The sequence below is a fragment of the Catharus ustulatus genome, unplaced genomic scaffold (assembly GCF_009819885.2).
Source record: "Catharus ustulatus isolate bCatUst1 unplaced genomic scaffold, bCatUst1.pri.v2 scaffold_73_arrow_ctg1, whole genome shotgun sequence".
NCBI classification, from domain to species: domain Eukaryota; kingdom Metazoa; phylum Chordata; class Aves; order Passeriformes; family Turdidae; genus Catharus; species Catharus ustulatus.
In genome coordinates, this window is record NW_024879543.1 from 189,319 (window position 1) to 207,711 (window position 18,393).

Here is an 18,393-nt window from a genome sequence, read left to right on the forward strand (position 1 = left end):
CATCACTACTCCTATTTTCCAATGTATCTTTAAATTATTCTTGTTCCTCTTGTCTTTGTTGTTTTGGTCATCACCATAATTTTCTCCCCCTTCCTCATTGTCGATGGCATCCTCTTGGACTTCATTGTCTCCCTCATCGACATTGCCTTCGTTGTCATCACCACCTCCATCTTTTCCATGCTCCCGTTCTTGCTGGTTCCCCGACCCCGTCATTCCGAGTCCTGTGGGTGCCGCTGCCCTGCAGGGTGGCCGGCTCGGGGGCAAATGCTGCTGGCCCTGCCGTGCCCGTGCTACTCCTCGGGCGGTGCCGACAGGCAGCGAAAGCGGAACAGCCCCCGCAGAGCCTGCAGCAGCTGCCTGAAGCGGGAGGGACATTTCCTGGGGGCACACAGCTGCCCATGGAGGGCCCCACTGGGAGAAGACATGTGTCCCACGGGGGCTTGGCCATGCAGGAGGGCAGGAAAGGTGCAGAGCAGCCCTGGGCTGCATGGCTGTGGAGCCTGCTCCTCAACCCAGGCATCGCGAGGGACGGGCACCGGGAGCCCCTCTGCCACAAAAACTCCCCGTTTCTTGTGCTGGTCTTCTTCCGGGGGCAGCTCCAAGACACTCAGCTCGTCCCACTCTTCCTCCTCCAGGGCCAAGGGCTTCATCCACACGAGGGAGTCAGACTCCACTTCCCAGGGTTCCTGCGTGAGCTCTGGGTGGCCCTCGTGTTCCCAGCTGGAGTGCACGGAGGACCCGTTCTTGTTCCCTGGGAACATGTCCTGGCCAACGGAGGCTTCCTCTTGGGAAAGGGATTGGCCAATGTCTTCTTCCCAGCTGGAAACTTCATCCCAGCTGTTCATGTCTTCCTGGAACAGCTCTGCCTCCTGCGCACCTTCCTGCTGCCTAAGATCTTCCCCCACCGGGGACTTCCCAGGCACGAGAGTCTGCTCCATTTGAGCTGCAGCTGCTGCTGCTGCTCCTGCAGCCTCCTCCAAGGCAATCTGTTCCTGCAGCTTCTGCAGATGGGCACGGATCTGCAGCAGGACCTGGCCCAGGAGCTGCCCAGAGCTGCACTGGTCCTCGCAGTGCAAGGCAGGGCTGCTGTCCCCAGATGTGTAAGGCACACTGGGTGGGCTCTGTGTCCCAGGGCATGACAGCTCCTTGCTGGGCACAGGAGTCTCCACTGCCTTTTCATCCTGCTGGGCAGCCAGAGGCATGGGGGGCTCCTCCTGCACAGCTCCTGTCAGGGCAGCAGCTGCCAGCTCGGCCTCTGTGGGACTCTGTGGAGGAGGAGAGGCAGTGGGCAGGTTATGGTAAGATGTAAAGCCAAGCTCTACCACCTCAATTAATGTGGAAAACCCTGCTGTACCTCCTGGGCAGTATTCCTACGTGCTGGCAGAACCTTTCTCCACCTCCTGATGACTCTATGACAGCTTGCATGTATCACACCAGATCTGGGTTCTTCCTCAGCCTGAATTGCATCTTTTCAACCCTCCAGAAAATAAATAAGCCACAAAAGCAGGAAATCAACTGCCAGACTTAAAAATCCGGAACTGGAACTCACCGATTGGCTTCCCTGGAAGAGATGTTGGCTGAAGAAGGTGGACTCATGATGGTCAAAATGCAGTTTCCCCCACTTTTCGTGGGGTATTAAGAACATAGTTAACCATATATACTTTTACTTGATGAGCATCAAAGAGTAGTCTGTTCTACATCTTAAAACCATTAAGGCCTCTAGTAGAGACATGCTCTACTTTATTTGTCAACCCAGTAAAATATTATTTTTTTAACCATTGATGAACTGTTACACAGTGTTACCACCGAGTCACTTGAGTAATTACCACAACTGCAATTTCATGTTGGCTTTAGAAAACAGAATTGTACTGCTAGTCCTTCAAGCCTGAATATTGTAGAGAAATAACTATATATGTATATATAGCAGAACATCCACTGTCAGAGTTTTCAGAACACCTATAAAAAAATGTGATGTTTGTGTAGATTGAGCTACATTCTCCTAAGCAGATTGCAAACTCTGTTTTCTTGAAAACAATTCTAAGGGAGATAAATGATAGAACTATGATGTTTTAAGTACATCAAATAGACAAGGTTGCCTGTCTAATAGAACACTCCCTATGTTGAAGGCTGCTAAAGCTTTCACAAATTGCAGAGAATTTTTGCATTGAGATGCAGCCCTGAGAACTAAGAAATCAGGTTTTCTGTAACACTAGTCTCTTTATTATTGCAGCTTACACCAAAGTCTCATAGTGAACAGCAAAAAAAAAAAAAAAAAAACCACAACCAAAACCAACAAAACTTTAGTTTCATAACAAAATCAAAATGTTTTCTGTCACATCCACATCATTCTGAAGTTTTAAAACTTCTTTAAATTACTCTGAAGTCACATAGAGGAAGAGAAAAATGAAATCTGAATAGTGTCACCTGGGAATGCTAACGATTGTGGTTATGCAATATTTGTCCTAAAAATAGGTATCAATACCTTTCTAGCACACAAAGAGATAAATTCAAAAAGCATGCTATTTCACCTAGGAAAAAAAAATCCAGTGCCATTGATCAGCTTGTGGGAGTTCCATAATTAAATGAAACAGCAGAGGAAGCTTTTGCTTGGGGAACTATGTTTGATGTGTCATTGAAAACTTGTGTCAGTTTCTTCTTGCAAACTTCTAAATGTATGATGATACTTCAGAACAGGCCACTGATGTGGAATAGATATGAGGAAGAAATTCTCCTCATTGAGGCTTCTGAGGCCCTGGCACAGGTTGTTCAGAGCAGCTGTGGTTGTCCCATCCCTGCAAGTGTCCAAGATCAGGCTGCACCTACTTGAAAGTGTTCACAAAGCCAGGACTTTGGTTTGTTAAAAACATTCAGCAGTTCAGTCATAGAACCGGTTATTGCAGAATGGAAATGAACTAGGAAACCAGCTGAGTGCTTCAAAGCAGCCAATTTCTGCCTCCTCACAAACTGGCAGCTTATGCCTGTGGTTGGATTCTCCTGCAAACACTCGAAATCCAGCACCTCCTTTTAAGCCCCTTGTCCAGGTCAAAAGGGAACAAGAGGACTGGGCTAAAGCTTTAAGCCTTTTAGCTGCCAAAACTGCAATCACAGCTCCTCACAACACATAAACCAGGCCTTTGGTTCTTCTTTTCCTCAGTCTTGCTTCATCTTGACTGTTTTCCTTGCCATCAGGGAGAGCATTATTTAGGCTCCTGATTTTCTGGTTCATGGATTTGTGGATGTTGACCTGGTCCTGGAGAGAGTCTCTTTGGGAAGACATAAGCACACAGCTGGCGGTAGGGAGGGCACAGCCACACCATGCTCCAATTTTGCCCACTCCTAATGATTGCATTCTCTAAATCCCTTTTATAAATTGCCTGCTAATGTTCTGAAGATTGCCCCAGGTTCATAAAGAAGAAGAATTAGAAGCTTGTGGAAGTTTTCTCTACATGGAGAGAAATGAAGAATGCCACTATTAAGTACAGGTGCAAATAAGGAAGATTAAAATCAAGAGCAATTGCACAACCACTGTTCATTCAAAATATGTGAGATTTTGTTTCCACAACACCACCCAGCTACTGAGCATTTGAAAATCAGCAGATCTATTTGTGGCAGCTCACTATTACACTAGAGCCCAGTAATCCCATGCCCTATCACAATGAGTATATCCTTCAGAAAGAAAATATGCCAGAAAATAATCACCTTCTTCCACTGGCCGCAGTGAATTCTGCAGGAATACCAATGACTTGTTTTGTTCTGAACCAGTCAGCTGTGGGAAAAAGTAATCCTCATGAAGTCTTCTTGAAATCATCATGAAAGCATGAGGATGAACCCCCAAGCTGTTACAGACTTCAACCTTTGGAAAGCCTTTATTATAATCAGTTTTTGGTGGGGAACCCCAGGACCTGCACACACCTCCCCCATTCCCACAGGAAAACACAAAGCAGAAGAAGTGCAGCTTTGTCCTCAGGCAGAGCTGAGCCTCCATGCTCACAAGGTCCATAGGAAAACAACTCATAGTCAAGGGGGGTCATGCTGGTAGGTTGCTGTTATGGGATCATGGCAATGGGACAGAGCAGCTCCAGACAGTAAAGTCGCTTTCCTCCACTGTTTTCCTGACACTATTTTCTTTGTGAGATGGTATACGGGCTCGTTGTTTTAGGGGTGTTTAACTCTACATAGTGCCCCACGAGCACCTGAGGTTGCTTCTCATTTAAATGGCAATGGGGAGGTGGGCGTGGATACAAAGTATAGGTGTGGGAACTGGGAGAGGACAAACAACTAGGAGCATTAGGGTTGGCGTGGATACCAAGTAGGTATGGGGGACATGGGAAGAGACAGGCAGGTGGGAGTGGTTACATAAGGAAGTGCTGGGACAGGGAAAAGGTACAGGCAGCCAGGGACACAGAACTTAGCAGCAAATAGTGAATACTAACAACAATTACACTTATCTGGGTAAACATAGAAAAAACCAAAAATTTCTCAACAATTCACCCATAACAATTGGTAGTTATAAATTAGACAAATTAGGACTGATTCTAGGAAGCTGGGATTTGAAGCATTCAGCAGTTTATTCTCCATTCATCAGCACCTGAAGCATGGACTGTGCAAAATTAGAGACAGGAGGATATTTGGAACAGAGAGGCTGGAGATTTTGGGGTTGTTACAACAAACAGAAAATGATGGAGGTGTTTTAGCCTTAAACCTTACTGCTGAGAGCAAAACCGCTTGCTTAATAACCCTGTTATTCTCTGTTGCTTTTGGGGATTGAACCTCTGTTGCAGCCAAGGATTTTAGAGACATTTAACTCTGACTTCAGTCTCCCTGGTGCATGAGGGGAAAGGAGCCATTTTCCTTGCTAAAATACATGCCGTACCTGCTAGGCTGCTGTCATCACTGTCACAGGTGCTGGTATGGGAGAAGATGCTTTTGGGTTTGATCTCATCAGCTAGATTTTCAGCTGCAAAAAGGCAGCTTAAACATCACTGACCTCTGCTGAAATTCAAGATGCATTTTTTTTTTAAGGTCTAAGCAAATGCAGTAAGTTTAATTAGAAAAAGAATTAATCTCTCTCTGACTTGAGATATGTATATCATGTAGGATAAAAGTATAGCTCTAAGAAACATGAGTGTTTCTAGTATACAATCTTCTGCTTTCTTGCCTTCCTTGTCCAGGGTCCCATGCAGTTGATTTTATTTTGGGTTAAACCAGACGCCTTTTCATCCCTTTCCTTATTCTTGTAGTTATGCTTTGACCGTCTCTGGGGAATAAGCGGCTCCACTTTTTTGCCCACACCTTCCACCTCGTCCTGCACATCTATGGGTGAGCCTACCTTGGGGTGATATCTGAACTCCTCCCACTAAAACCATCCATGTGCATCAGGATCTTGGTGCACCAAAAGCCAGTCTCCAGCAGTGCCTGAATCAGGTCCCTAAAGACCAGCTCTACTGATTCCAAAAGACTGGGATGGGGAGCTCAAGGCTCACCTGCAAGGCCTGGGACCACTGGAGAATCCTTCTGAGCAAATCTGTTTGGAGCTTCCAGGACTGAGCCTTGCAGGTGACACAGGGACTGCGATTCCCTGGAGTACAGCCCAGGGAAACACTGCAGCTGCAATCTTCCTCTGCAGCAAGAGGACAACTTCTGCCTCTCCTCAGCTGACATTGGAATGGCATCAGCACTGCTGCCCTCTACCTGAGCAGAAAAATAATGGAAAAACTTTCCTGAACAAATGATCCCTTGCAAAGATGTGTAAAATCATTCTAATGCCTCATTTGGTCTCCAGGCCCACAAATATACTCTCAATATACTATATAAATATACTGCACAAACAACTCCATGGACACACTTTCTGGTGGCTTTTTATTATTACTTTGTAACATTGAGTAATGCATTACTCCTTTTCCAACACAAAGGACATTTTCACTCCATGATTCTATCTGCAGGATTCAGCTAGTTTGTGTTAGCATCATTACTTTGATCAAAACCTTTGCTCTGGGTCAGCTCGTGTGGCCTAAACTTCCATTCTTCTACCTCCTATTTCTGAGGTGCTGATTCTAACCACAATGATTGTGGGACAAGAGTGCAGTTAGTCCGATTTCTTGGGTTAATGCACGATGGGTTAATATGTAATGTGTAAACTGAGAACACAAGTATTGTTTCTATGTCACCTCCTCTCTACTGCTCATGCCTTTCAGGGACTTGAAATACAAGTTCTGCTAAAGAGAGAAATGGCAGCAGAGTAGCTCACACAGGTCTTGCTCATACAGTCATCATTTGGGTGGTTTCACAATGAGAGGAGAGAGAACAAGGCTTCTAAACTTTGGAAGGACTGTGTTTTTATGCTTTTTGAAGCCTGCCTTTTTGTAGTGTGTCCATCACCTGCTCTATTTGGTCTCTGCTTCGTAACTTCCCTCTCAGTTGGGACTTGCCCACTTTGGCCATGTGATATCCTGTTTCTCTCGCCTAAAGAGAAGAATGAAGCAGCACGTAACCTGCCACACTGCACTTGACTGCAGAGCTCTGGCAATACGACCTCTAAATCCTCCAGAGCCCTGGTAGGTTCCCTTCCTTGCCACGCTGCGCCTGAACCGCTCAGTGCCTTTGCAGCTGTGTGCTCCTGACGGGTTGTCCCGTTCGTGGCTTTGCGCTGCTTCCCAGCAGCCCAAGGCTCTCCCCCTTCACACAGGGTCCCCTCCCTGCCCCACACGCCCCCTGACAGCTGCCCCACACCACCTGCCCTGTAGAGATGTTGTCCCTCTCACCCTGGTGTCCCCCAGTGCCAGCCACCCCTCCAGGCGAGGCAGGAGCAGGGAGCAGGCCCCGCTTGTCCCCCTTTCCTGGCGGTCACTGGGTATGCAAGAGTAAAGGAGGGCTGAAAGGGCACGTCCTCCTCACGCTTCCCTCTCTCCAACCTTTGGGGCACCAAGGCGCTCTGCTCCAGGGGATGCGAGGGCCTACACTCGGCTTGCCTTGCTAAGGTGTCCTTCTTCCTTCTCTAAGGCCTGAGATTGCCTTCTTGGTGCGAGCCGACTCACAAATGGGGAAAAACAGACGCTTTCAAATTGAGGGAACTCTCTTGGGTAACTAGTGCAGGTTTTCAGCACTAGAATTCCACACCTGCAAAGAATCCCAGAGAACGAGGTAGACTGGAAAAGAGTGTTGAGGTTATCAAGTCCGAGGTATAAACTATGACCTTCTCATCAACTAAATCATGGCACCAAGTGCCACGATCAGTCTTTTTTTAAACGAGGAAGGGCTGGGCCTTTGCAATGCTATTTATTTTCAAATATTACCCTCAGCATATGAAGTGTGAAGAGCCCAGCCTAAGGCTCCTCAAAGACACTGCCTTGCCCGCCCGTTGCATACAGGGAAAACCTTGTAAAATCATGGCTCAAGCCTGCTGCTCCATCTGAGGAAGAAAGGACTGAGGGAAAGTGACTCAGCTGCATTTGAGGTAGACAAACCACAGTAAAGGCAGAGAAACCATGGCGTGTGCACACGGTGGTGTGTGGTGATTGGTTGAACTACGTTTGTTATGATTGAAAAGTATGTCACTGATGAAGGCCTGTCTGCTTCCAAAGGCCTGTTTTTTACAATCAAGCAGCTCTCCTTCACACCTGCCTGGGGATCCTGCGTCACAACGGACCCCCACCTCACATCCACCAGATGAGGATCTGCCTGTGCTGAGTCACCAGGAAAGCAAGCTAAGCCTGGCCTCATTACTCCATGGGTGAACAGAGTTGGTTTCCAGAGGAGTTGCATGCACTTGTTCACTTCTCCCACCCAGTACTCTTTCCTTTCTCAAGCTGGCTCCTGGGTTGAACTGGGGACTCTGCAAGAGAAGAGAGAGTCCCTGTCATTTCTACTGGCCTTTGGCTATCTCAATGTCTGCAGGGAATCTTACAGGACGCATGCAGCCTGGGCAAACACCTGGGAGAGTGCAGCTTTGGACTGCTCCAAAGGGGCCTTCTTTGGGCTCGCCATCTGCAGGGCATTGCGGAGCTGTGGGCCACAGGGTGCTGCCACAGCTCCAACACCACAAAACTGTAGCAGCCCAAGAATCACCGCACAGCCCTTCTGCATGTTCTGAGAGGTTAAGTTGCCAGAGAACCTGCAAGCAGGACGAGAGGAGCTTTGCAACAGGAGCTAAGCCAGCACCTCCCTGACACAAAGGGAGGTCAGGCTCCAAAGTGAGTCAAAGCAAAATTGAACATTCACCCATGTGCTCAAGAAGCAACCGCACACTACAGTTACTCCTGGAAATTTATTTCCATTGCTTCTTTTGTCCCCTGAATGTCATTGAAGAAGTTTGGCTTTTCAGAGCCAACAAATATTCCAGAAGGTAGAAGCAGATTTGCTTTTAGTTCAAGCCTTGGGGACCAAAAGTCATGTTTGCTTGCATTTTGTGGGTGCCGGCTGGGCTGGTGCATTTTCTGAGCTTCCCTGGGATGCCTCGAGCACTGGCTTATGAACTGTGAGGAATTTTTCCTGCCGCTTCATTCCTGAGGAGAAATTTCCCGGCTTTTCTTTTGCATCAGCTGTACAGCAGATTCTATTGCTGGGAACAACTACAGCAACAAACCCAGAGCAGCTGCCATTGTGAGGTCAAGGCAGCACTGCCACGTCACAGCGCTGTCAGCGCAGCGTTGTCCCAGGGCGCACAAGGCCTGGCTGCCCAGAGCAGCTCTTGCGCTCACTGCTGCAGGAGGATCCTTGTGATCAAGGAGCTCTCAGCAGACGGCCTGCACCCCGAGAGGAGTTTTGGCTCTTCCCTTGGGTGGCGTTCAGTGTGCAAAGCCACACGGCAGTGCTAAAATGATCGAGCAAGTCTGTACTGCGGTTTGCACCGTTTTTTCTGTTGCTTATTCTGGCTACTACCTGACGCACCTGACGCATAAGTAAAGGTTTATCCTGGGGGTCACATCACCTGGCCTGTGCTTCACTCTGCTCTTTCTGCCCAAGTAGTGAGCCAGTTTGTTTGGGAGCAAAATGACCATTCAGATGCCACCACTCTGGTCAGTCTCCTGCCAACAGCATCAGCTCCCAAGGGGGTGCCTGTACCGGGTGGCGGGCGGAGAAGATTTGCAATCTAAACTGCAGCGGCTGCATTCCCTCCACGTGATTGTGTGCGGCAGTGGAGTCTGTCATTCCCTCAGCTTGCTGCTTCAAGCAAGAGCACCTGCATTTGCAGATTCTAAGGAGAGATTCTCTGAAGTATACAGTAATTTCACGATTATAAGCTGCACCATTTTTACTAAAATTTTGGTCCAAACCCGAAGTGCGGCTTATAATCAGGTGCGGCTTATATATGGACAAAGAACAAAAAGTTGCTGTTTTAGTTTGGAGGACAGGTGTCTGCTGAGAAAGGCAGGAGCCTCTCTTTGAAATGGAGAATGTAAACCCCCTCCCTCCAAATTATTATCATTTTGAGATCAAGGGGCTTTCAGACAAAAATATGGGAATTAGAAATAAGTTCTTTTCTAGGGAAATTAAAATAGAAATACAGTACTACAAAGAAACAAACTCCAAACCCTGACAAAGTCAGAGTACAACCTGACACCCTGTCAGGCAGGGTGTTGGTAGCAGTCCCATTAAATGGTGGCTGCATCCTCCTGCAGTGACAGATGTGATTCAGTTGAAGCAGTGCTCCTGCAGAAGATGCAGTTTCCCTCTAAAGGTCCAGTGATGATGGGGAGAAATCCGGTTTTCCTCTGGAGTCCAGTGGAGAAAGGGCTCCCTTAGTGTCCCAAAACCTCTGTTTTTATCTTGGTAAGAAATGTTGGGCTCTTCCCCCTGGCTGGAGCAACTCCCAATGGGATGCAGTAATTTTATCAGTCACACAGTGGGACTCAATGGGCCATTAGCAGAAAATGACTCGCTGGAGGAAGGATGGGCTGTGAAAAGATAAAGAACAATGCCTCGCCTGCTTTCAATGGATGGGCCATTAGCAGAATATCTGCCGTTGAGATAAGGATCACTGCCCCCACCCTCAACAGATAGTGATTGAATAGATACCTTTGATCACACTCTGTATTGTAACATGCGGCTTATAATCAGGTGCGACTTTTATATGGACAAAAAAACAAAAAGTTGCTGAAACCCAGAGGTGCGGCTTATACTCAGTGCGGCTTATAATCGTGAAATTACTGTACTTCTAAAAACTCTGTGGTTCTCTCTGGGAGTGAGGGAAAGCATCTTTTGCTGGACATTCTGCCGTTGAGAGGCCTTGGCTGTCTGACTTGACCCTTTATGGTGCACCAAGATAGCGATTACCTTGGCCATGCAGCAGAAACACCAAAGCAGTCAGGGTTTGCTGCTGAAGCCAGGAGCTGTTCCCAGGCTGCTTCAGCAGAGAGCTGCCCCAGAGAAGAGGGCCCATGGGGGAAGCTTTCCTGGGCTATCATCTTCCACAAATTGATGGGAATTCATGTGTGAGATTTCCAAAGCAATCGAGAAAATGCGGGGAAGAGAAGAGGAAAACACTGCATGAACAGTTGGGCAGAAGTGAAGCTCTGACTGTTACGGGAAAACCAGCATTTCCATGACCATGTTTCTATTTGCCTCCTGACAAAAGAGGCCCAAATGTAGACAGAGCCTAGGCTAGCGTCCTTGTTGTTCCCTTGCTGGCCATGGGAAAGAACACTTGCTCCTGGAGGAATGTTGGGAAAAAGGAAATGCTCTCTCTTAGGACTAAATTCGGCTGTGGAACTCCTCAAGACAGGCACGTTTCTAAGGACATCTGGCTTCTTTTCCTTTGCTCACTACAGGTCACCTCACATGTGGATGGAGGCAAACCTGTCCTTTGGTGAGTGGCAAAGGAACCTGTGACGTTGCTGGTGTAAGAATTGTGGGGCAAGCCGTGAGCTTGGCCTGTTGTAGGAGAGTGTAGAGTGTCAGCCTGGCAGGCTGAGAGAAAGCCCAACTGGCTCTTGGCCTCAGCAGTAGCAAAGGGAGCACTGGCTCCTTCCTAATTTTCCAGTGCAAAGCCTCTCAAGAGATGAAAGCCAACGGTGGCAGCCCAAACACTCAGAAAGATGGAGTCCCAGCTCATTCACCCATCTTCATGGGGTTTTCATGACTCAGAATGCCACTTGTATCAAAGTCTATGATTTCCCCCTCCTCTGGTTGCATAGCCAGCTCAACAGAAACCAGCTCCTAAAGGATTGTCTGCTCCCAGACTCTCTCTCACTGCTCTCTGTCTGCAGGGCTCAACAGCAGGCTCAGCACCTCTGGCTCCCTCTCTTGTTGAGGAAGAGGCTGAAGAGGAGCAGAAGGACATCAAGCCTCCAGCTGCAGCCCCTCCACAGCCAGAACCTGCAGAGCCAGTGAGTGGCACCTGGGCTTGGCCCTGCTTGTGGTGCAGAGCCAAGCTTCAGGCTGTGGATGACCCAGCCCTTGGTACTTGTGGCTGACTCTGTGCCTGCCATGGCCTAGCGCTGCTTCTGCCAAGCCAGGCACCCCTGGCTGTTGGCTTCTGACCTTTGACATTGAAGCATGACTTTGCTGGGTTGCTGGGAGGGCCCAAGAATGTCTCTTGGGATCAGACAATGGGCAGCATTAAAGTAGTCCCAGCATAGAAGTGAGCCCCTTGGTGCCCAGTGTCTGTGTAGGCTGCCTGTGCTCAGCGCACAGACAGGTGCAAAGCCGGAGACCACAGCCTTGCAGGATACTTAGGAGACACTGGCTCCTCTCCATGGTCTAATCAGCTTCAGGCACAAAGTAGACTGTGTTTCCCTTCTGCAAAGTCACAGCAGAGTTTGGTGAGGAGAATCCTAGGCAGCTGTGCATTGGAAAGGTCGCTGGGTCTTGCAAGGGCTGGAATGCAGCTCTGAAGGGCCACTCCTTAAAACCTGAAATACAGAGGGGAAATCAGTGAAACAGATCAGAAAAGGTACATGCTCTGGCCTTCTGGTCAGACACCTGGATGCCCGCTGCAGGGTGATTTCATTGCCCAGCAGAGCACAGAAGTCAGAAAGCAACAAGGCTCTGGGGCAGTGCTCTGATCTCCTTCTGGATCTTTGCCAGTGCATCAATACCTTGTTGCAGTCATCTTGCAGAAAAGTGGATAAAATGGAGCATGGAATTGGCCAAGAGCTCCTGCATCAAAGTAGCCTTTGGAGTTTTCCCATTGCCTTGGAGCAGGGGACATCCAAAAGCCCCCAGCTGAAGAGGCCTGGTGCTGGCTGACAGCAGCTGCCCAAGGCCTTGCCTTTGCCATGTGCTCCACGGGGCATCTGTGCCAGCCCCCCTTCTGACAGGTAATCCTTTCCTCTCGCAGCTCGACACACGCTCTGCACTGCAGCGTGCTGCTGGACCGGCAGTGCCTGCCGCAGCCGGCACTCCCCCAGCTGCCAGCACATCGTCCAGCAGCCCAGCCCAGCAGCCCCAGCTGAGAGAGGAGCAGAGCCTGAAGAGCCTGAGTACGTCTGCTGCTGTATTTCTTGTCTGCCAGGGCACTGTGTTGCCTGCACTGTGTCTCAGTGTTGGCCATGGCAGCAGTTCCTTCTGGCTTTAGTGTCTCAGAGGCACTTGGGCCTCCCTGCAGCACCTGTGGCTGTGCTCTGAGGCAGCGAGAGATCGCTCAGGCTGCTCCTGCTGCCTCTGAGGGCAGCTGGCACTGCCTTGGCTCTGCCTGCACTGCCTTCTGTGCCAAAGACAAAAGCAGAGATCATTGTTTGTGCTTGAGCAGAATGCTGGCCCCTAGTGAGTGACCAGGCCCCAGGCAGCTCTCTGGCCCCGGCTGTTTTCTGGCTGTGGTTTTTACTCCTCCTCTGGCTCAGACACTTTGTGCTCCTAAGTGGTCCTGCCAGTGAGGGTTGATGTGATTCAGAAGCTGCAAAGGCCTTTCCTCCGCTCTGGGGGCCTGGTTCTTAAAGGCCCATCATTTGGGCTTATCACACGAGATGCTGTGCTTGAAGGAAAGAAAGTCCTTTGTGGAAAGGCCAGCTGCTCAAAGGTGGAGAACATTGCCCTCCCACTTGCTGCTGTCAGCAGCTGGAAGCCAAGTGACTGCAAAGGGCCCAGAGCTGGTGACAGTGGGGCTGCATTTGGGATCATCTGTGGAGTGGCCTCTCTGTTTGGAAGTGAGTGCTCTGCACTGCTTTTGTCTTTCAGGGAGCATTGTGAGTGTGGGCCAGCCAACCAAGAAATACACGGCATTTGAAGAACTTGGACGAGGGTAAGAGTGACGCCTGCTCCTTCTCCAAAACCATGGGCTGAGTCTTTGGCTGCTGCAATATCAAGCGTGAAGTCAGGCAAGCTCCAAATACCACCAGACCATGGCTTGGTCTCCTGCCATCACTCAGGACTGCTGAGTCAGAGCAATCCGAAGGCACCATCAAAGACAACTTGGCACTGGCAGTGTCCTGCTTGTGGCAAGGAGCAGGACCTGGAAGATCTCCTGCCTCTGCAGCTTTATGGCCTAAAAGAACACCTTAGCACCCAAGAATTGTCAGATTCTCAACCACAGTGTTTTGAATATCATTTTTCTCCACTTTTTTACGTGCACATGCATGCACACCCACACACGGACAAAGCCCCCTTAGATTTGGAGCTGACCTGACTGGGCGTGTGCCTTGGAGATTTGCAGCAGCCCTTGGTCTTCATGTTGCAGCTCAGTTTTCTCTTGCACCCCCTGCCTTGAATGGCAGAAGCTGGTGGGATAGTGGCTGAAGAGACGCTGCAGCCAGGCATTTTCTAAACAGTCCAGGCACCCTGGGCACATCTCCTGCCTGGGCCTGCTTTCACTGCCAGGGACTAAAGGGCTTTCTCTGCTGCCTTTTCTTTCTAGGGGATTTGGAGCTGTTCATAACGCCCTGGATGCCAGCACAGGACAACAGGTAAAGTGTCAACATCCCCAGCAGGTCTGGCAGCTCTGCAGCGCTTTCCCCACTGCTCTGAGCTCAGCCCGGAGCTTTGGCTGGCCGCTCCATGGCTGCAGCAGAGGCTGTTGCTCTGAAGCACAGTCTTGGCTCAGAGTGCAGAATGCATTTTGGACGGGCTGCGGTGCTTCTCCTAAGTTCTGCTGTGTAGTCCAAAGGCGGTTTGGCACACCTTGTTGCATCACTGCTCCAGCACTCACTCTGTGCTCCCTGAGATCTGGGCCAAGGAGCGATTACTCAAGTTAGTGGTCTTCAAGTGAGTGTCCTTTTAGGTGGCCATCAAGAAAATGAGCCTTCAAGAGGGGATGTCCGAGGAGCTGGCTGTCAATGAAATCCTGGCCATGAGGGACAACAGGAATGCCAATATTGTTACCTTCTTAGACAGGTTGGGCTGGTGTCATGTCACTGTTCCTTTAGAGAGTGCAAGCCAGAAGTGACCAAGCCCTTTGGTCACTGGCAGAAAAGGGAGCTGTTGATGATTTCTGTAGTCATCTATGGGGCCTAGGGGGGAGGTGGCACTTATTGTGCAATTATCTCTTCTGGCACCTGTAGCTTGGAGAGCAGTTGCAAAAGCTTGCCTCAGGCCCTGGGGTGACTGAGCTGTGCCCACTCGTCTCTCACCATGCTCTGCTTTTCTTCTTCCAGCTACCTGGTTGATGGGGAACTCTGGCTGGCAATGGAGTTCATGGATGGTGGCACCTTGTCAGATGTGCTCAGGGCAGTGTACCTGGAGGAAGGACAGGTCGGTGCTGTCTCTCGGGAGGTGAGGGATCCTGCTTGTGCTTCCCCTGGCCTGCCCAGCATGGTCCTTGTCAACTGGTGGGTAGGAACGGCAGAGGTTTCTTGCTCGCAGCTTTCTTTTGGAGCTGCTGTCACAACATGGAGAGGAAGAAAGAGCATCTGAAATGAACTGCCTGCCCGTGTCCCTTCACTCCCTGGGCTCTATTCTTGCACACTTCCATCTGTCTGTCCTCTGGCGCTCATGCTTGCTCGCTTGCTTGGTTTCACCTGTTTTGTCTTGTCAGCTTTTCCTCTCAATCTTTGCATGCAGTCCATATGACTGTCCTGCATTCCTTGCCGCCCTAAGCAGGCATACAAATTGCCAATTTTCAAGCTAAGGGCAATGGAGATGTCCTCAGCCTCAAAGGAGAACATTTCAACCCAGATGGCACTGGATTCTGGAACATGTCTAATGTGCTGCTTCCTCCTCTGCTGCCACAAGGCTATCAAGAAAATCTCTGCCATGACGCCTCCCAGCCAAAATTCATGTGATTCTTACTGAAAGCAGGAAGGGCTTTAGGAAACTCAGATGCCTTTCAAAAAGACAGCAGCCTTCTTAGAGTGTTGAAGCAGCACGCTCTTTCCCTTTCTCTTTTCTCACTGTGATGCTGTGCCCTGCCTCACAATTCCAGGAGAAAGCTGTCAATCTCGTTAAGCCCTTTTCTTTCCTATGGGATGTAATCAGCCCCACAACTTTGACCTTTCCCTCGGTCCTTTCTCTCTCAGTGCCTGCAAGGACTGCATTTCCTTCATTACCGCCAAGTCATCCACAGAGACGTCAAAAGCAGCAACATTCTCGTGGGCCTGGACGGATCTGTGAAACTGGGTGGATATCCCTGGGCCGGTGCAGCGTTCCCAGCACATTTTCTGGGGCTGCTTTTGGGTGAGTGCCAGTTGTCAGAGGTGCTGCTGGGCCAGTGTGTGTGAAGGGTGAGGGTGTTTTTGAAGAGGCCAATGCCTTGTTTTGCTGTCTCTGGCCCCACAGAAGCCGAGCACAGTTGCCTTTCCAGCCAGTTGCACCGTGGTGTCGTCAGGCTTGGGCTGGGCAATGCTTGTGCCAGGTTGGGCAGGGGCAGCTGACTTTGACAGGGTCTGTTTTTCTCCTCAGCTGACTTTGGCCTCTGTGCTCAGCTCAGCCCTGAGCGCAGCAAGCGCAGCTCCAGGGTGGGCACTCCCAGCTGGATGGTGCCAGAAGTGGTGAGAGGCGAAGCCTACGGCCCCAAAGTGGACATCTGGTCGCTGGGGATCGTGGGGCTGGAAATCGTGGAAGGGGAAGCTCCTTACCAGAGGGAAGCCCGTCTGAGGGTAAGGTGCAGCTTCAAAAGCGGGAGAGCTGTTGTGGCTAGCGAAGGAGCAGCTGGAACGTCCTCTTCCATTTGCTGTAGGTGTTAGAACTGATCGAAAGGAATGGGCCCCCAAAGCTGCAGAACCCCAGGCACCACTCGCCTCTCCTGCGCGACTTCCTCCGGTGCTGCCTGCAGGCAGACGAGGACAGGCGCTGGTCTGCCCAGGAACTCCTGCAGGTAAGAAAAAGCAAAGCGGCACAAAGGCCCGTGAGCTGAGGAGACCCACATGAAGGCAGGGAGAGGAGGGTGGGCCACGTGGGCCTGGCTGAGGCAGGTGCGGCACAGGAAGGCAGAGGGGCAGATGGTGCCCTCAATCCTCTTTGTGCATCTTGCTGGGAGCCAGCGGAATCCTGCCTGAGCCTGTGGTCTTGCAAAGTAAGGGTCCCTTTGTTTTGTGTTTTTCCTCTGGGCAGCATCCATTTGTGACCTCAGGCCATCCTGCCTCCAGCCTGGCTGCTCTGATCCTCTCAGCCAAGCAAGTGCAGGAAGAGTGGACAGGAGACACCTGCGCCTGAGGAGGACTCTGTGCCGAGCCAGCTGAGAGGAGTGGAAAGGGGATGCATGGTGCTTAGGCCGAGATTCAGCCATCCCCTGAGTTTTAACAGGAGCTGTGTCATAGATAGGAAATTTAAATATTTTGAGACTTTCTTGGCTGTAGTTGTGCTTTAGTTAGGACTATAGACTCTAGAAAGCTCCATTAATGAAGCATTGTTTAGATAAGAGTAGAGTATTGTTGCTGTAGAGTAGCTCAGAATTATCTTTTAAGGAGAAATTAATGAGTCAGAATAAGAATGAAGCTATCAAGAACTAGCTAGTCCAATTCAGCAGAACTTGACCACAACTGTGCTGCGAGCTGTCAACCTGAGCAGGTCTCCTGAGGACTTAAAGACAGATGAAGATGATGATGAAGCCCGAAGACTCCTAATTTCAGCCTGACTCGCAATAAAATTGTTACACTCCAGTGCATTGGAAGATTGTTACTTGCCATGCTGTAGCTGTACTGGGCTGTCACTTTTAAAATGCAGAGGCACCAACTACATGCTGAGGCGAGCATCTTCACTTACTGAACTGGGGAACACCCACGGGCAGGTAAGAGAGACACCAGGAGCTCACTGCTGGTGTGACCATGGCTAATGGGTGTCAGTGGACTGGGAGCAAAGGTAGCTGAGCATATGCTCACCCAGCAGAAAGAAGCTCTTGGGGTGTGGGAGTAGTCGGGGCAGGCATACAGGCCAGAGCACAGCTGATGATGAAGGTCAGCATGCAGGATAGTGCTGATGCCCTTCCAGCTTGTCCAGTGTGAGGTTAAGAACCTCTGACACTCTTGACGCACCCTTTGCACTGGGTTATCTCTAAATGATTAAAGCAGCTAGTAGTTGCTAAAAAGGTTATTTATTGTAAAAGCGCATCAGTCTTTGAATGTACAGTCATAGTCATTAAAGTCCATGCTAAGTTTTAACATAAAGTCCTGAACAAAAGCAGGAGCCATCCCTGGGTGTCCCTGAGAGGCTGGTGACGCTGCTGGAGCGCCTATCTTCTTCTAAGGTGCTGGAGACGCTGGCAGGCACGGCAAAGCAATGGCAAAAGCAAAAAGCAAAAGGCAAAGAGCAAAAGCAAAGCACTAACTCTCCCCAAAGCACAATTTTATATAGGGTTTTTCTAACAAGATAACACTCAAATTCAAACCACTTTCTCTCAACCTATGAAAATTCTAATTTCTTAACACACTAGAATATGTATAAACTATGTACATGATCTGTCTTGTTCTATCTGAAAAATGTAAGCAATATTCTCACTGAAGTTCTATTTTGTGTAAGTAGTGTCTAAGAAAGAGCTTCTGGATCCTCTATTGAAAACATTAGTGTGTTTATTAACCTTCACTAGAACTTGCTCTTCTACTCTGGCATCTTGAACCTTTTACTTACTAAAAACACTACAGTTCTCACTGAAACTTACTTACTGACTTACTTATCCTAAAACTGGCCAAGCCAGATAATCAGTGGAATGGTTGGGAAATGTCATCCCATACTTGTTTTGTCTAGAAGTATAAATTCACATTAAAGAGGAGCCTCAATTCAATTGCCCTGCTATTTTCAGAAACCCAGTTTGTGCTTGCAGGTGGCTGGTGCTGTCTGTGCCAACCTGCTTTACTCTTCCTGACAGCTCTCCACTTCTCAGACCCCCACTGTGATGCCCAGACCTGATGCTGTCCATCAATCCTCATTACGGGGTGGGAGATGCTTTTTGAAGGTCACTATCACAGGGAGAAGAGACAGCCATGAAGTGAAAACATGCACAAAATCAGGCAAGCTATACAGAAATTTTCTCAAATTTGCAAAAATAGGAAGCTGGGAATAAGTTATTTGGAAGCTAAGCCTAAACTGGAG

The 18,393-nt window shown here is 49.4% G+C and overlaps 1 protein-coding gene across 1 annotated transcript; it reads left to right on the forward strand.

The window, feature by feature from the left end:
• The first annotated feature begins 10,376 nt into the window (after positions 1–10,376).
• LOC117011509 (serine/threonine-protein kinase PAK 3-like) lies at positions 10,377–16,521 on the forward strand. Its single transcript, XM_033086920.1, has 11 exons — positions 10,377–10,430; positions 11,205–11,324; positions 12,383–12,419; positions 13,114–13,177; positions 13,790–13,838; positions 14,153–14,265; positions 14,526–14,643; positions 15,387–15,486; positions 15,769–15,965; positions 16,046–16,213; positions 16,420–16,521. The coding sequence occupies exons 1-11, from the start codon at positions 10,377–10,379 to the stop codon at positions 16,519–16,521; spliced, it is 1,122 nt and encodes a 373-aa protein (XP_032942811.1).
• The last annotated feature ends 1,872 nt before the right edge of the window (positions 16,522–18,393 follow it).

Bases quoted from the DNA above. Each gene is read 5' to 3' on its own strand.
- LOC117011509 (XM_033086920.1), top strand. From the start codon at position 10,377: ATGGGGGAAGCTTTCCTGGGCTATCATCTTCCACAAATTGATGGGAAT. The intron at 12,420-13,113 runs GTACGTCTGCTG...TTTGTCTTTCAG, and splicing joins GCAGAGCCTGAAGAGCCTGA to GGAGCATTGTGAGTGTGGGC. The intron at 15,966-16,045 runs GTAAGGTGCAGC...CATTTGCTGTAG, and splicing joins AGAGGGAAGCCCGTCTGAGG to GTGTTAGAACTGATCGAAAG.